The sequence below is a fragment of the Scyliorhinus canicula genome, chromosome 1 (genome assembly GCF_902713615.1).
Source record: "Scyliorhinus canicula chromosome 1, sScyCan1.1, whole genome shotgun sequence".
Classification (NCBI taxonomy): Eukaryota; Metazoa; Chordata; class Chondrichthyes; order Carcharhiniformes; family Scyliorhinidae; genus Scyliorhinus; species Scyliorhinus canicula.
The window spans coordinates 167,317,929-167,335,858 of record NC_052146.1 but is presented as its reverse complement, the minus strand read 5'-3'; the positions used below and the strand labels follow the sequence as shown (position 1 = coordinate 167,335,858).

The 17,930-nt window shown below is 46.9% G+C and overlaps 1 protein-coding gene across 1 annotated transcript in view; it reads left to right on the top strand.

Annotated features, from left to right (window-relative positions):
- The window catches only part of tmem181 (transmembrane protein 181), a 364,173-nt gene that overhangs the window by 328,996 nt on the left and 17,247 nt on the right, over positions 1–17,930 (top strand). Inside the window, 1 exon segment of the mRNA XM_038802279.1 lies at positions 277–343. Within this exon segment, the coding sequence (XP_038658207.1) occupies positions 277–343 (67 nt within the window).

The following is a 17,930-nucleotide window of genomic DNA, read 5'->3' as shown; positions in this document are numbered from 1 at the left end:
CTAGGTCTCTGGATCACTCATCCAGCAACAATACCACTACTCCCCGAAAGAAGGAAATACAAGCAGTGTTTCAGTTACAGCACAATTAGCTATTTTGGTATGTTATGGAAATGTTGCTATTTTCATGTCAGAGTATCGCAAGAAGCTGCAGATCCTTAATGCACTGGGACCTGTGCCAAGTTGGAAATGCTGGTCTCTAAATTTAAGAACTGTTAAATTCATTTTCAGATGAACCTTTGCAGAGAAAGTTGTTTTACTCATATTCTCTCTCTTTAGAATCCCAGCTAAAGGATAACCCAGCCTTTTCCATGTTAAATGATTCTGATGATGATGTGATTTATGGGTGAGTAAAATGCTGCCATAGTTTAAGACCATAACAGGTTTTATTATTAACAACTGGACCATTTTTGGCAATTTAAACATTTGTTGTTTTCTGAGAAAACTTTGTTCCTTTTAGGATTGAAAATGTTAGTTTTGGAAACTGATTAGAATATTATTAATTTCCTGTTCAACCCCTTCAAACATTGTAATGAAAATTGTGCAGTGCCTCTTGAGGGACCGTTTCCAAGGCAGAGTTTCTTTTGTATATGTGATGTTTTTATTATTTATGTGATATTATTATTATTGACCAGCTGGCCTGGGGATTCTCTGCACATTGAGCAAAGGGCCAGCCTATGGAATAAAGAAGAGAACAGCATTTCTTGAACAGTGGCATGGTGGTTAGCATTGCTGCCTTACAGGGCCAGGGACCTGGGACTGTTCGGTTCTGTCCATAGCCCCCCCCCCCCCCCCCCCCCCCCCCATTGCCCAACCTGATGTTAGGATCACAAACGAGAACCCAATTATTTTCAATTTGTAAAACTGTGAGGAAATGTTACTGAACCACAGGAGTGATAACACTGACAAGCTTTAATTTATCACAAAATTAACCACATTAGCAACAAAAAAATTGCTTTATAGTTAACACTTTAAAAAGTTCTTAAGGGAAAGAAGAAACCTTAACTTAGTTCTTAAACCTGCAATTAAATGGAACAATATTAAACACCACTCATGAATCAAGTTAACAACCAGGGATTTACATGCTTTTCTCTGTCCAGAATCTTTGGAGAGAGAACCTTCTGTACTAAATTAAAACACTGCTGTTCAGATTAGAGTTCTAGGGCATATTAACTCTGCACACAGACCTGGCTCTATATAGAACATAGAACATACAGTGCAGAAGGAGGCCATTCGGCCCATCGAGTCACCACCGACCCACTTGAGCCCTCACCTCCACCCTATCCCTGCAAACCAATAACCCCTCCTAACCTTTTTGGTCACTAAGGGCAATTTATCATGGCCAATCCACCGAACCTGCACGTCTTTGGACTGTGGGAGGAAGCCGGAGCACCCGGAGGAAACCCATGCTGTCACGGGCAGAACGTGCAGACTCCGCACAGACAGTGACCCAGCGGGGAATCAACGCTGGGACCCTGGCGCTGTGAAACCACAGTGCTTTCCACTTGTGCTACCGTGCTGCCAATAATTCTGATTGAATAAACGATACCGGCATGGTTTATGGCCAATTCAATTGTTTAGCTACTTTCTCAAATGAGAAAGAAAATGCTTCCACATCTTTCTCCTCAAACATTGGCAGCATTTGAACATATTTAAACATATCCCCACCAGGATTTGGACAAGGTATCATTGCTCCTCCCTCTGGACTTCAATCAACTTCTGCCTTTAAGAACATAAGAACTAGGAGCAGGAGTAGGCCATATGGCCCCTCGAGCCTGCTCCGCCATTCAATGAGATCATGGCTGATCTTTTGTGGACTCAACTTCACTTTCCGGCCTGAACACCATAACCCTTAATCCCTCTATTCTTCAAAAAACTTTATCTTTATCTTAAAAACATTAAATGAAGGAGCCTCAACTGCTTCACTGGGCAAGGAATTCCATAGATTCACAACCCTTTGGGTGAAGAAGATCCTCCAAAACTCAGTCCTAAATCTACTTCCCCTTATTTTGAGGCTATGTCCCCTAGTTCTGCTTTCACCCGTCAGTGGAAACAACCTGCCCGCATCTATCCTATCTATTCCCTTCATAATTTTAAATGTTTCTATAAGAAACCCCCTCATCCTTCTAAATTCCAACAAGTACAGTCCCAGTCTACTCAACCTCTCCTCGTAATCCAACCCCTTCAGCTCTGGGATGAACCTAGTGAATCTCCTCTGCACACGCTCCAGTGCCAGGACGTCTTTTCTCAGGTAAGGAGACCAAAACTGAACACAATACTCCAGGTGTGGCCTCACTAACACCTTATACAATTGCAGCATAACCTCCCTAGTCTTAAACTCCATCCCTCTAGCAATGAAGGACAAAACTCCATTCGCTTTCTTAATCACCTGTTGCACCTGTAAACCAACTTTTTGCGACTCATACACGAGCACACCTAGGTCTCTCTGCACAGCAGCATGTTTTAATATTTCATCATTTAAATAATCCCTTTTGCTGTTGTTCCTGCCAAAATGGATAACCTCACATTTGTCAACATTGTATTCCATCTGCCAGACCCTAGCCCATTAACTTAACCTATCCAAATCCCTCTGCAGACTTCCGGTACCCTCTGCACTTTTTGCTTTACCACTCACCTTAGTGTCGTCTGCAAACTTGGACACATTGCCCTTGGTCCCCAACTCCAAATCATTTGTGTAAATTGTGAACACGGATCCCTGAGGGACACCACTAGTGACTGATTGCCAACCAGAGAAACACCCATTAATCCCCACTCTTTGCTTTCTATTAATTAACCAATCCTCTATCCATGCTACTACTTTACCATTAATGCCATGCATCTTTATCTTATGCAGCAACCTTTTGTGTGGCACCTTGTCAAAGGCTTTTTGGAAATCCAGATATACCACATCCATTGGCTCCCCGTTATCTACTGCACTGGTAATGTCCTCAAAAAATTCCACTAAATTTGTTCGGCACAAGCTGCCCTTTATGAATCCATGCTGCGTCTGCCCAATGGGACAATTTCCATCCAGATGCCTCGCTATTTCTTCTTTGATGATAGATTCCAGTATCTTCCGTACTACCGAAGTTAAGCTCACTGGCCTATAATTATCCGCTTTCCGCCTACCTCCTTTTTAAAACCGTGGTGTCATATTTGCTAATTTCCAATCCGCCGGAACCACCCCAGAGTCTAGTGAATTTTGGTAAATTATTACTAGTGCATCTGAAATTTTGCTAGCCATCTCGTTTAGCACTCTGGGATGCATTCCATCAGGGCCAGGAGACTTGTCTACCTTTAGCCCCATTAGCTTGCCCATGACTACCTCCTTAGTGATAACAATCCTCACAAGGTCCTCACCTGTCATAGCCTCATTTCTATCAGTCACTGGCATGTTATTTGTGTCTTCCACTGTGAAGACCGACCCAAAAAACCTGTTCAGTTCCTCGGTCATTTCATCATCTCCCATTATTAAATCTCCCTTCTCATCCTCTAAAGGGCCAATATTTACCTTAGCCACTCTTTTTTGGTTTATATATTTGTAGAAACTTTTACTATTTGTTTTTATATTCTGAGCAAGTTTACTCTCGTAATCTATCTTACTCTTCTTTACAGCTTTTTTAGTAGCTTTCTGTTGCCCCCTAAAGATTTCCCAGTCCTCTAGTCTCCCACTAGTCTTTGCCACTTTGTATATTTTTTTTCCTTCAATTTGATACTCTCCCTTATTTCCTTAGATATCCATGGTCGATTTTCCCTCTTTCTACCGTCCTTCCTTTTTGTTGGTATAAACCTTTGCTGAGCACTGTGAAAAATCGCTTGAAAGGTTTTCCACTGTTCCTCAACTGTTTCACTATAAAGTCTTTGCTCCCAGTCTACCTTAGCTAGCTCTTCTCTCATCCCATTGTAATCTCCTTTGTTTAAGCACAAAACACTAGTGTTTGATTTACCTTCTCACCCTCCATCTGTATTTTAAATTTCACCATATTGTGATCGCTCCTTCCGAGAGGATCCCTAACTATGAGATCATGAATCAATCCTGTCTCATTACACAGGACAAGATCTAGGACCGCTTGTTCCCTTGTCGGTTCCATTACATACTGTTCTAGGAAACTATCGCGGATACATTCTATAAACTCCTCCTCAAGGCTGCCTTGACCGACCTGGTTAAACCAATCAACATGTAGATTAAAATCCCCCATGATAACTGCTATACCATTTCTACATGCATCAGTTATTTCTTTGTTTATTGCCTGCCCCACCATAATGTTACTATTTGGTGGCCTATAGACTACTCCTATCAATGACTTTTTCGCCTTACTATTCCTGATTTCCACCCAAATGGATTCAACCTTATCCTCCATAGCACCGATGTCATCCCTTACTATTGCCCAGATGTCATCCTTAAATAACAGAGCTACACCACCTCCCTTACCATCCACTCTGTTCTTCCGAATAATTTGATACCCTCGGATATTTAACTCTCAGTCGTGACCATCCTTTAACCATGTTTCAGTAATGGGCACTAGATCATAGTCATTCACGATGATTTACACCATCAACTCATTTACCTTATTCCGAATACTACAAGCATTCAGGTAAAGTACACTTATGTTGGCTTTTATACCTCTGTTTTGAATCTTAACACTTCGATCAGTAACCTTTCGTAAGTTATATTTCCTCTTAACTTTTCTCCTAATTTTCCTTGTTGTTGAACCCATATCTTCATTTAACAACCTGCCGCGTCGCTTAACATTTATGTTTTTACTTCTCGTTTTATTCCTTTTAGTATTACTGGGCCTATTCACTGAGCTTCCCTCAGTCACTGTATCTTGTACTGTCGCCCTTTTTAATTTTTGACTATGGCTTCTGTTCCTTACACTTCCCCCCCCCTTACTGCCTTTTGTTTCTGTCCTTGTTTTACTACCTTCCGACTTCCTCCATTGGTTCCCATACCCCTGCCACATTAGTTTAAACCCTCCCCAACAGCTCTACCAAACACCCCCCCCCCGCCAGGATATCAGTTCCACCCCTGCCCAGGTGCAGACCGTCCGGTTTGTACTGGTCCCACCTCCCCCAGATCTGGTTCCAATGCCCCAGGAATTTGAATCCCTCCCTCTTGCACCATCTCTCGAGCCACGCATTCATCCTATCTATCCTGACAATCCTACTCCGACTAGCTCATGGCACAGGTAGCAATCCTGAGATTACTACCTTTTGAGGTCCTACTTTTTAGTTTAACTGCTAACTCCCTGAATTCAGCTTGTAGGACCTCGTCCCGTTTTTTACCTATATCGTTGGTGCCTATGTGCACCAAGGCAGCTGGCTGTTCACCCTCCCCTCCCAGAATGCCCTGCATCCTTGACCTTTGCACCAGGGAGGCAACATACCATCCTGGAGTCTCTATTGCGTCCACAGAACCGCCTGTCTACTCCCCTTACGATTGAGTCCCCTATCACTGTAGCCCTGCCATTCTTCTTCCTGCCCTGCTGCACAGCAGAGACAGCCACGGTGCCATGAACCTGGCTGCTGCTGCCTTCCCCTGGTGAGCCATCTCCCCCAACAGTATCCAAAGCGGTATATCTGTTTTGCAGGGAGATGACCACAGGGACACCTGCACTGCCTTCCTACTCTTGCATGTCTTTTGGTCACCTATTTTCTATCTCCCTCAGTAACTTTCACCTTAACTCCAACCTTTTAAGTAGATATGCTCTATGCCTTTCGTTAGGATACGGGAGCAGACCCCATCCCACCCCACTAGGGCCCCTGTTCCAAGTTGTCCGTTGGCACACTGCTTACCACTGTTGTGCCATTAAGACATTCTGATCACTTAATGTGCCACTCTCAGCATGCTTCTTAGTCATTAACACCACCATTTATATTCCCTTTGTCTTTTTTTGTCCTTAACGTCCTATCGCTGGCCCTCTATCCAACTCCACACCCCCCCCCCCCCCCCACCCCCACCCTTACCCATGCAACAGTATAAAACTCATCCTATTTTTAGTTCTCTCAATGTTAGCTCCGTTCTCTCACCACAGATGCTTAACTCAGACCTGCTGAGATTGTCTCATATTTTCTAATTTTGTTTAATTCCAGCCAGAGCAAACATAGCGGGGAGAGGGGACACCCTTGCCTTGCCTTTCGGCGCAGCTTAAAATAGCCCGACATCAGCCAATTCGTTTGTACGCTTGCTACTGGTGCCTGATGTAGCAACCGCCGCACCCAATCAATGAAGCCCTGTCCAAACCTGAACCTTCCTAACACCTCCTGCAAATAATTCCACTCCACCCGGTCAAAGGCCTTTTCCGCGCCCATTGCAACCACCACCTCCATATCTCTCCCCCTCCTGAGGGCATCATTTAGGAGCCTTCTAACATTGGCGGTAAGTGTTCCGCCCTTCACAAACCCCGTTTGGTCCTCCCCTATCACCTCCGGAACATAGTCCTCTATCCTTGAGGTCAATATTTTCGCCAGCAGATTGGCGTTCACATTCAATAAGGAGTTTACCCTATATGACCCGCGTAGCTCAGGGTCCTTCTCCCGCTTCAGAATCAATGAGATTGAGGCCTGCAACATTGTTGGGGGAAGGACACCACGCTCCCTTGCCTAATTAAATGTCCTCACTAGCAGCGGGCCCAACATCTCCCAGAACTTCTTGTAAAATTCCATTGGGTAGCCGTCCGGTCCCGGGACCTTACCTGACTGCATGGCCTCCAGCTCCTCCATTATTTCCTCAATTTCAATTGGGGCCCCCAACCCTTCCACCAGTCCTTCCTCCACCTTCGGGAACTTCAACTCACCCAGGTACTGCCTCATCCCCTCCAACCCAACCTGGGGTTCTGACTCAAATAGCTTGGTGTAAAACTCCTTAAACACCCCATTCACCCCTACTGGGTCCAAGATTCAGTTCCCACTTCTTTCCTTTACTCCCCCTATCTCCCTGGCTGCCTCCCTTTTCCTCAGCTGATGTGCCTTCTCCCCATACTCATAAACCGCCTCCCTCGCCTTCCTCAATTGCTCCACTGCATTCCCTGTAGATAACAGCCCAAACTCCATCTTTGGCCTCCGCCCCTTCAGTAACCCCGCCTTCGGGGCCTCCGAATATCTCCTATGCACCTGGAGTATCTCTCCAACCAGCCTATCCATCTCCGCTTGTTCCATCTTTTCTCTATTGTCCCGTATCGAGATTAACTCCCCCCTAACTACTGCCTTCAGACCTTCCCACACCGTTGCTGCTCAGATGTCCCCCGTGTCATTTATTTCCAACAGTTTTGAATGGACTTGCTCACCCGCCCGCCACCCCCTCATCTGCTAATAGTCCCACATCCAACCTCCATAGCGGGCGCTGCCCTCTCTCCTTACTCACCCGTAAATCCACCCAATGTGGGGCATGGTCTGACACAGTGATCGCCGAGTACTCAGTCTCAACCTCCCCCGCCAGTATCACCCTGCTCAGGATAAAAAAGTCGATCCGAGAATATACTTTGTGCACATGAGAGAAAAGAAAACTCCTTCACTGTTGGCCATCCAGACCTCCATGGATCTACCCCCACCCCCCACCTGCTGCATAAACCCCTTTAATTCCTTTGCTACGGCTGGCACCCACCTTGTCCTAGATTTTGACTGGTCCAACCCTGGGTCAGTGACCGTATTAAAATCTCCCCCCATGATCAGCTTATGTGACTCTAGATCCAGGATCTTACCTAACACCCGCCTCATAAATTCCACATCGTCCCAATTTGGTGCATATGTATACACAAGTACCACCCCCACCCCCTCAAGCTTCCCACTCATCATAATGCCTTACGTGTCTGACACAATTCTCCTTGCCTCAAATGCCACCCGTTTGTTGATCAGGATAGCGACCCCCCTGGCCTTCAAGTCCAGCCCTGAATGAAATACTTGGCCGACCCACCCCTTCCTCTGTCTGGTCTGGTCTATAACCTTCAGGTGTGTCTGTTGTAACATTGCCACGTCCGCCTTCAGTCCCCTCGGATGCGCTAACACGTGAGCACTCTTAACCGGCCCATTTAGCCCTCTGACGTTCCAAGTGATCAGCCTAGTTGGGGGGCTTCCTGCCCCCCTCCCTGCCAATCAGCCATCACCCTTCTTACACCAGCCACCAGTTTGCGTCTCTTGCCTCCTTGGGCGCGCCCTCGGGCCATCTGCTGTCCTGACCTTCCTTTGACCCCTAACAACAGTTCCTCCCCTCTCAGCAGAGCAGCTCTTGCCCCCACTGCCCCCACCCCCCCCCGTTGCATTAGCAACACCTCAATCTCAACCCCCATAAAAGCTTATCACCTGCTCACCCCCCACTGCGCTTCCGTGAACTTACTCATCTAGCTAGCCTGGCAGCTCCCACCCATGATGCCAGATACCCCATCTCCCTATTGTTCTCTCTTCCTCCCCCCCCCCCCCAGCTCATACATACATATTCAGAGCATCAGAGTGCCCAGTAAACAAACAGTAGAGAAAATCTCTCTACCCATCACCCACCAGAACAGAGTTATATTACATTCTGAGCACTGCTCAAACATCTGAACAAAACGATAAACAAAGGAAAAGGAAGGGGCAAAAAACAACAATACTCCCTTCTTGCAGAGAGCACTGATATCCAGAACCTCACATAAATAACTTTAAGCCAAATTGACCCTGCAATGCCCTCCCCCAAGGTTCAGTGTCCTTAGACCTCTGCCATCCTTTTGTCCTAGATAAAGTTCATCGCTTCATCTGGCGATTCAAAGTATAGTTCCTGGCCTTCAAAAGTGACCCACAGACGCACTGGATATAACAATCCGAACTTCACCCCCTTCTTAAAGAGGGATGATTTTGCCCTATTAAATCCAGCTTGCCTTTTGGCCAGTTCCGCGCCCAGGTCCTGGTAGATGCGCAACTCACAGTTCTCCCACTTGCAGCTCCATATCACCTTGGCCCACTGCAAAATCTGTTCCTTGTCCAGGAACCGGTGCATTCGCACCACTATCACCCTCGGCAGTTCGTTCGCTTGCGGCTTCCTTGCAAGCGCTCTATCCACCTCCAAGGGTCGAGTAATGTCTCCAGTCTCCCCATCAACGTATCCAGCATACTTGCCACATATACGCTCGCGCCCGATCCCTTGCTGCCCTCCGGGAGGCCTACGATCCTCAGGTTCTGTCTCCTGCATCTGTTCTCCAAATCCTCCCAACTACTCCTGCAGCCTTTTCCGGTAGTCCTTCATCAGCCCCACCTCAGCCTCCAATGGGGTTAGATAGTCCTCCTCCTCGGACACTTTTTCCTCCACCAACTGGATCTCCCATCCGTGGGCTTCTAGCCCAGTTTCCACCCGATCAATCGATGTCTTAATCGGGTCTAGCATATCCTTCTTTAGCTTAGCAAAGCTCTCCTCAAAGAACTTCACCAGCTGTACCGTCGACCACTGTGCCACCACACCAGGATCCTGCACCTCCTGGGCTGCCGGTTCTGCAAGCGCCTTCTTTGCTTGACTATGCCTCATTGGAAGACCACTTCTAGTCTATTGCTCCATATAATGGTGGGGAATTTCTCCCCACTGTCTCACTCTCTATCGATTATTTCAATAAAATTCCGAAATAATCGGGAGAAAGGGTACAAAAGTTCCCTCTCAAGCGGGAGCTACCAAATATGCAACCTCCAACTCCATGACCGCCACCGGAAGACCTGCTCCGCATTTCATAATGATCATGGCACATTCTCTATCTCAACACCATACTCCTATCCCCTTTCCATACCCGTGATACCTTCAGAGTCTGGAAAACTATCTATAATGTCATAGAGGTCTACTGCACAAACAGGACCCTTTGGCCCATTGCGCCTGCGCCAGGGGGAGGGAAGGGAGTGGCGGCACCGTTGGGAGACTGGGAAATTGTATCACACATTAAACACCCTTGTCCAAGCCAGTATGATGCCTCTGTCACTTTTTTCTGCAATGTGGGCTGACCTCCGAACCCTTGGCCCATCTCTCCAGGCATCCCCCGCCTGGCACACCATGTGCAGGTGATGGGCGTGAGCAAGTATTCAGCAGATATTCATGGGTCAGACTATGGCATAGATTGGGGAGCAATGACACTCAGCCTCTCTGCAGTTTATCATCAATCCCTGCCCTCGATTATGACCCGCTGATGGTGCCGACACAATCCCAGCACCCTGGAGTGATGTGACACATCCCTGGGAAGGTGGGAGATGGGGGTGGGAATGGGTAAGGTATCGACGGCGGACCAGGCCACGTCCTAAGTGAAGCGGGCGAGTATGAAATGAAATGAAAATCGCTTATTGTCACGAGTAGGCTTCAATGAAGTTACTGTGAAAATCCCCTAGTCGCCACATTCCGGCACCTGTTCGGGAGGCTGTTAGGGGAATGTTATGAGGGCCTCTCTAGTTCTCCGGGCTTGCCCGACCCTCGCCGTTGCCACTTGTCCTGCAGACTCTGACTGGTCCTCTGGTTCCTTCATGGGCTTGTCCTCCAGCCCCTGATGGACTGGTGCCACCTCATAATCCTCATCCTCATCCTCTGAGATGGCCACATGTTCCTCATCACCAACCTCCATCGCTTGTGGAGGACACAGCAGACCACCACAAAGCGAGCGACCGTTCAGGCAGTATACTGCAGTGCACCACCAGAGTGGGCGAGGCATCGGAACTGCATCTTGAGGAGTCCGATGCACCGCTCAATGACAGCCAGGTGGCCGCAAGGGCCTTGTTGTACTGGGTCTCAGCTTCGGTCCAGGCCTCTGTACTGGCGTCATTAGCCAGGTCCTCCGCGGGTACCCCTTATCCCCCAAGAGCCAGGCACGTTTCCTGGGGTGGACCTCGAAGAGGTCGAGGAGGACAGACTGCCCCTGGATGTAGCTGTCGTGGACACTCCACAGGAAGCCTACACACACGGGGTTTCCCGACGGTGTAAGGCTGCCCCATAATGGGAAATCCCATTGACCGGCCGGTGTAAAGGAGAATCCTGCCGGCGGTCGAGGCTGAAATGTGGCACGGCGGGGTGGAGAATCCAGCCCAGGATCTATGCACGTTTGGAAGTGAATGGTCTTATTAGCAAGAGGACAGCTGGTTTTGTACGAGGGAGGTCATGTCTCACTAATTTGATTGAGTCTTTTGAGGAGATGACAAAAATGATTGACGAGGGAAGGGCTGTGGATGTTGTCTACATGAACTTTAGTAAAGCATTTGATGGCAGGCTGGTGCAAAAGATTAGATCACAATGGGGTCAGGGGGAACTAGCTGGATGGATCCAGAACTGGCTTGGCCATAGAAGATCATAGATCATAGAATCATGGAATTTACAGTGCAGAAGGAGGCCATTCAGCCCATCGAGTCTGCACCGGCTCTTGGAAAGAGCATCCTACCCAAGGTCAACACCTCCACCCTATCCCCATAACCCAGCAACCACACCCAACACTAAGGGCAATTTTGGTCACTAAGGGCAATTTATCATGGCCAATCCACCTAACCTGCACATCTTTGGACTGTGGGAGGAAACCGGAGCACCCGGAGGAAACCCACGCACACACTGGGAGGATGTTCAGACTCCGCACAGACAGTGACCCAAGCCGGAATCGAACCTGGGACCCTGGAGCTGTGAAACAATTGTGCTATCCACAACGCTACCGTGCTGCCCCTCAACGATAGCGGATAGCAGTGGGAGGGTGTTTTTCCGAATGGAGGTCTGTAACTAGTGGTGTTGTGCATGGATCAGTTCTGGGACCTCTGCTCTTTGTAATATATATAAATCACTGGAAGAAAAGGTTAAGTGGGGGTTGCTGGGTTATGGGGATAGGGTAGATACATGGGCTTGAGTGGGTTGCTCTTTGTAAGGGCTGGTGCAGACTCGATGGGGTGAATGGCCCTCCTTCTGCACTATAAATTCAATGAAAACGTAGCGGGTTTGATTAACAAGTTTGCGGAGTTGCGGATAGTGATGAAGTCAGAGAATGCAACAGGATATAGATAGGCTGCAAAATTGGGCGGAGAAATGGCAGATGAATTAACCTGGACAAATGCGAGGTGGTGCATTTTGGTAGATCCAATTCAGGTCGGAGCTATAAAAATAATGGCGCAACCATCAGTAGCATAGAGACACAGATCTGGGTGTGGCAGGTCCATAGATCCTTAAAAGTGGCAGCGCAGTTGGAAATAACGGTAAAGAAAGCATTAGCATGCTTGCCTTCATAGGACGGAGTATCAGTTATTAAAGCTCTAAATTATATAGAACGTTGGCTTGGCCATAATTGGATTACTATGTCCAATTCTGGTCACCGCACTACTAGAAGTATGTGGAGGTTATACTTAATACCAACAATCATAATACCAGTGCCAAAGAAGAACAAGATAACCTGCCTCAACGACTACCGACCGTTGGCCCTGACGTCTGTTATCATGAAATGCTTTGAGCTGCTAGTCATTAGATGGATCAATGCCAGCCTCCCAGACAGTCTCGATCCACTGCAGTTTGTCTATCATCGCATACGGTCCACAGCAGATGCTATCTCCCTGGCTATACAATCCACACTCGAACACCTTGACATCAAGGACACCTACGTAAGATTGCTGTTGATAGACTACAGCTCCGCCTTCAACACCATTATCCCGACAAGACTATTAACCAATCTTGGACTTGACCCCTCCCTGTGCAGCTAGATCCTTGACTTCCTCACCAACAGACCGCAATCTGTCAGGATAGGCCACAGCACCTCCTCCACAATAGTCCTCGACACCGGGGCTCCGGAAGGATGTGTGCTCAGTCCTCTACTGTACTCCCTATACATACATGACTGTGTGGCAGGATTTAACTCCAACTCAATCTAGAAGTTTACGGATGATACGACTGTGGTGGGCCGTACCTCAAACATCGACGAATCAGACTACAGAAGGGAGATAGATCACTTGGTTGCATGGTGTACCGAAAACAACCTCTCTAAATGTTGGAATGACCAAAGAACTGATCATCGACTTCAGGAAGCGGAGCACGACACACACTCCCGCCTGCATCAATGGGTCCGAAGTGGAGATGGTCGATAGTTTTAGTTCCTGAGGGTCACCATCACTCATAGAATTTAGAATTCATAGAATTCGGTCCATCGAGTCTGCACCGACCCTTGAAAAGAGCACCCCACGCAAGCCCACGCCCCCACTCCATCCCCGTAATCCAGTAACCATACCCAACCTTTTTGGACACTAAGGTGAATTTATTATGGCCAATCCACCCAACCTGCACATCTTTGGACTGTGGGAGGAAACCGGAGCACCCTTAGGAAACCCACGCACACACAGGGAGAACATGCAGACTCCGCACAGACAGTGAATCGAACCTGGGACCCTGGAGTGTGAAGCAACTGTACTAATCACTGTACTATCGTGCTTCCCTTCTCTGCACTCCCTCCAGAGAAAGAACATCCTTCCTCAGAAACCCACGCAGACATGGGGAGAACGTGCAAACTCCACGCAGTCACCCAAAGCCGGAATTGAACCCGGGTCCCTGGCACTGTGAGGCAGAAGTGTTAACCACTGTGCTACCCAATACTTACCTTCAACGACTGGTGTACAAAGGCACCCAGGTCTCGTAGCATATTCTCCTCTCTTAACTTATGGCTATTCAGATAATAATCGGCCTTCCCGTTTCTGCTACTTAAGGGATCACCTCCCATTTATCCATATTATCCATTTATCCAGATTATACTGCATCTGCCATTCATTTGCCCACTGACTCAACTTGTCTAAATCACACTGAATGATCTCCGCATCCTCCTCACAGCCCATTCTCCCATCCAGCTTTGTGTCCTCTGCAAATTTGAAAATATTACGTGAATGCTCTATCCATCTATGTCCAGAGTTCACTGGATTTGCTGTTCCCACCCTTTTTCTTTATTAGAACATGTTGGCCCTGTACTTTCCCTATTTCCTTCTTGAATGTGTCCCACTGATCTGTCACAGCTTTGCCTAAAAGTATCTGCACCCAACTCACTGGCTAAATCATATCTGATCTTAGTAAAATTGGCCTCCCCCCTGTTGAGAATTTCAGACCCATCCTTGCCCTTTTCTTTAATCTAATGGAGTTATGATTGCTGTTTGCAAAATGCTCCCCCACTGATACTTCAACCACTTGCCCGGCCTCGTTATCTAAAATTAAGTCTAGGACTGCCCCCTCTCTCATAGGAACTTCTATGTACAAGCTCAAAAAGTTTCCTGGACACATTTAAGAATTCCCCTTCCTCAAAATCTTTTATAATATGACTACCCCAGTTAATGTTGGGGAAGTTGAAATCCCCCACTTTCACTAGACTTTTACGCTTCTCTGAAACTTAGCTCTGAAACAGCTGTGTCCCATTTGCCTTTTTCATCACCTTCTTAACCGGCCCTTCTGCCTTCAGAGATCTATGGACAAACATGCCAAGGTCTCTTTGTTCCTCGGAACTTCCAAGTGTCAGGCCATTCAGTGAATACTTCCTTGTCACATTACTCCTTCCAAAGTGTATCATAAGAACATAAGAACTAGGAGCAGGGGTAGGCCATCTGGCCCCTCGAGCCTGCTCCACCATTCAATGAGATCATGGCTGATCTTTTGTGGACTCGGCTCCACTTTCTGGCCTGAACACCATAACCCTTAATCCCTTTTTCTTCAAAAACTATCTATCATTATCTTAAAAACATTTAATGAAGGAGCCTCAACTGCTTCACTGGGCAAGGAATTTCATAGTTTCATAACCCTTTGGGTGAAGAAGTTCCTCCTAAACTCAGTCCTAATCTACTTCCCCTTATTTTGAGGCAATGCCCCCTAGTTCTGCTTTCACCTGCCAGTGGAAACAACCTGCCCGCATCTATCCTATCTATTCCCTTCATAATTTTATGTTTCTATAAGATCCCCCCTCATCCTTCTAAATTCCAACGAGTACAGTCCCAGTCTACTCAACCTCTCCTCGTAATCCAACCCCTTCAGCTCTGGGATGAACCGAGTGAATCTCCTCTGCACACCCTCCAGTGCCAGTACGTCTTTTCTCAGGTAAGGAGACCAAAACTGAACACAATACTCCAGGTGTGGCCTCACTAACACCTTATACAATTGCAGCATAACCTCCCTAGTCTTAAACTCCATCCCTCTAGCAATGAAGAACAAAATTCCATTTGCGTTCTTAAACACATGTTGCACCTGTAAACCAACTTTCTGTGACTCATGCACCAGCACACCCAGGTCTCTCTGCACAGCAGCATGCTTTAATATTTTATTATTTAAATAATAATCCTGTTTGCTGTTATTGCTACCAAAATGGATAACCTCACATTTGTCAACATTGTATTTACTTTACCCTTAATGCCATGCATCTTTATCTTATGCAGCAACCTTTGTGTGGCACCTTGTCAAAGGCTTTCTGGAAATCCAGATATACCACATCATTGGCTCCCCATTATCTACCGCACTGATAATGTCCTCAAAAAATTCCACTAAATTAGTTAGGCACGACCTGCCCTTTATGAACCCATGCTGCCGCCTGCCCAATGGGACAATTTCTATCCAGATGCCTCGCTATTCTTCCTTGATGATAGATCCCAGCATCTTCCCTACTACCGACGTTAAGCTCACTGGCCTATAACTTTCTGCTCTCTGCCTACCTCCTTTTTTAAACAGTGGTGTCACATTTGCTAATTTCCAATCCACCGGGACCACCCCGGAGTCTAGTGAATTTTAGTAAATCATCACTAGTGCATCTGCAATTTCCCTAGCCATCTCTTATAGCACTCTGGGATGCATTCCATCAGGGCCAGGAGACTTGTCTACCTTTAGCACCATTAGCTTGCCCATCACTACCTCCTTAGTGATAACAATCTTCTCAAGGTCATCACCTGTCATAACCTCATTTCTATCAGTCACTGGCATGTTATTTGTGTCTTCCACTGTGAAGGCCGACCCAAAAAACCTGTTCAGTTCCTCGGCCATTTCCTCACCTCCCATTATTAAAACTCCCTTCTCATCCTCTAAAGGACCAATATTTACCTCAGCCACTCTTTTTCACCTCACCTCACACTTTTCAGGATTATGTTCCATCTGCCACTTTTCTGCCCATTTGACCATCCCGTCAATATCTAAATTTAAGACACTCCACTTCACTGTTGCCACCTTCTAATCTTTTTGTCACCCGCAAAATTGCTAACCCTACCCCCCACATAGTCATCTATGCTCTTTGTCTAGCATAGCATACACCACTGGGCACTGGTTTCCAGTCACTAAAGCTGCTGTCTGTCAACACCCTCTGTCTCCTACAGCGAAGCCAATTTTGAATCCACCTTATCAAGTTACCCTGTGTCCCACGTGCAGTTGTCTTCTTTACAAGTCTCCCATGTGGGACCTTGTCAAAGGAGTTGCTAAAATCCATGTAAACGACATCAACTACTCTAGCCTCATCTATACACGCTCAAAAAATTCAATCAAATTTGTTAGGCATAACTTCCCTCTGACAAAGCCATGCTGACTATTACTGATCAAACCTTGCCTCTCCAACGGAGATAGTTTCCCTCCTTCAGAATTTTCTACAATAGTTTCCCTCCCACTGACATGGAACTCACTCGTCTGTAGTTCCCTGGCTTATCTCTGTAACCGTTCTTAAATAGTGGGACCACATTAGCTGTTCTCCAATTCACTGACACCTCCCCCGTGGCCAGAGAGGAATATAAAATTAGGGTCAGAGTCCCTGAAATCTCCTCCCTCATTTCCCATTGCATCCTGGGACAGAATTCATCCAGACCAGGAGATTTGTCCACTTTCAAGCCTTGTCATTCCCTATTACAATTTGCTCAAAAACCTCACAGTCTCTCTCCCTGAGTTCCATCTACCTCCTCATTGTCTGGGATGAAGACAGACCTAAAGTATTCATTCAACACCCGACCAATTTCCTCTGGCTCCACCCACAGATCTCCATGTTGGTCCCTAATGGGCCGCCCTCTTTCCCGAGTTATCCTCTTCCCATTGATATACTTTTAGCATATCTTGGGATTTTTCCTACTTTTATTAGCCAGAGATCATAGATCATAGAATTTACAGTGCAGAAGGAGGCCATTCGGCCCGTCGAGTCTGCACCGGCTCCTGGAAAGAGCACCCAACCCAAGATTAACACCTCCACCCTATCCCCATAACCCAGTAACCCCACCCAACACTAAGGGACCCTAAGGGCAATTTATCATGGCCAATCCACCTAACCTGCACAACTTTGGACTGTGGGAGGAACCGGAGCGCCCGGAGGAAACCCACGCACACACGGGGAGGATATGCAGACTCCGCACAGACAGTGACCCAAGCCGGAATCGAACCTGGGACCCTGGAGCTGTGAAGCGATTGTGCTATCCACAACGCTACTGTGCTGCCCCACTAAACTAGAGCTTTCTCATATCCCCTCTTTGCTCTCCTAACTGCTTTCTTAAGCTCCATCCTGCACTTTCTGTACTCCACTAATGCCTCCGTTGATTTGCTCCCCTTGTGCTTGCTCTCTTTACCCTCTCATCGTTTCCTGAATGTCTCTGGTCATCCATGATTCTCTGGCTTGTTACTCCTTCCTATTACCCTAGAGGGAACATGTTAGGTATGTACCCTTCCCATTTACTTTTTGAATGCGCCCCCCACATCTTTCTACTGCTCTCCTGTAGATTTAAGTGACTCTTTCCAGTCTATCTTGGCCAGATCCTGCCTTATTTTACTAAAATCCACTCTCCCCCAATGAAAAACCTTTTTTTTGCAACTTGTCTATATCTTTGTCTATTACAAACTTAAATTATACCATATTGTGGTCGCTATCACTATAATGCTCCCCCACCAATGCATCAACTATCTGTCTAGCTTCATTCCCCAGAATTAGGTCCAGCACTGCCCCATTCCTTGTTGGACCCTCTACATTATGAGCTAAAAAGTTCACCTGTATACATTTTAAGAA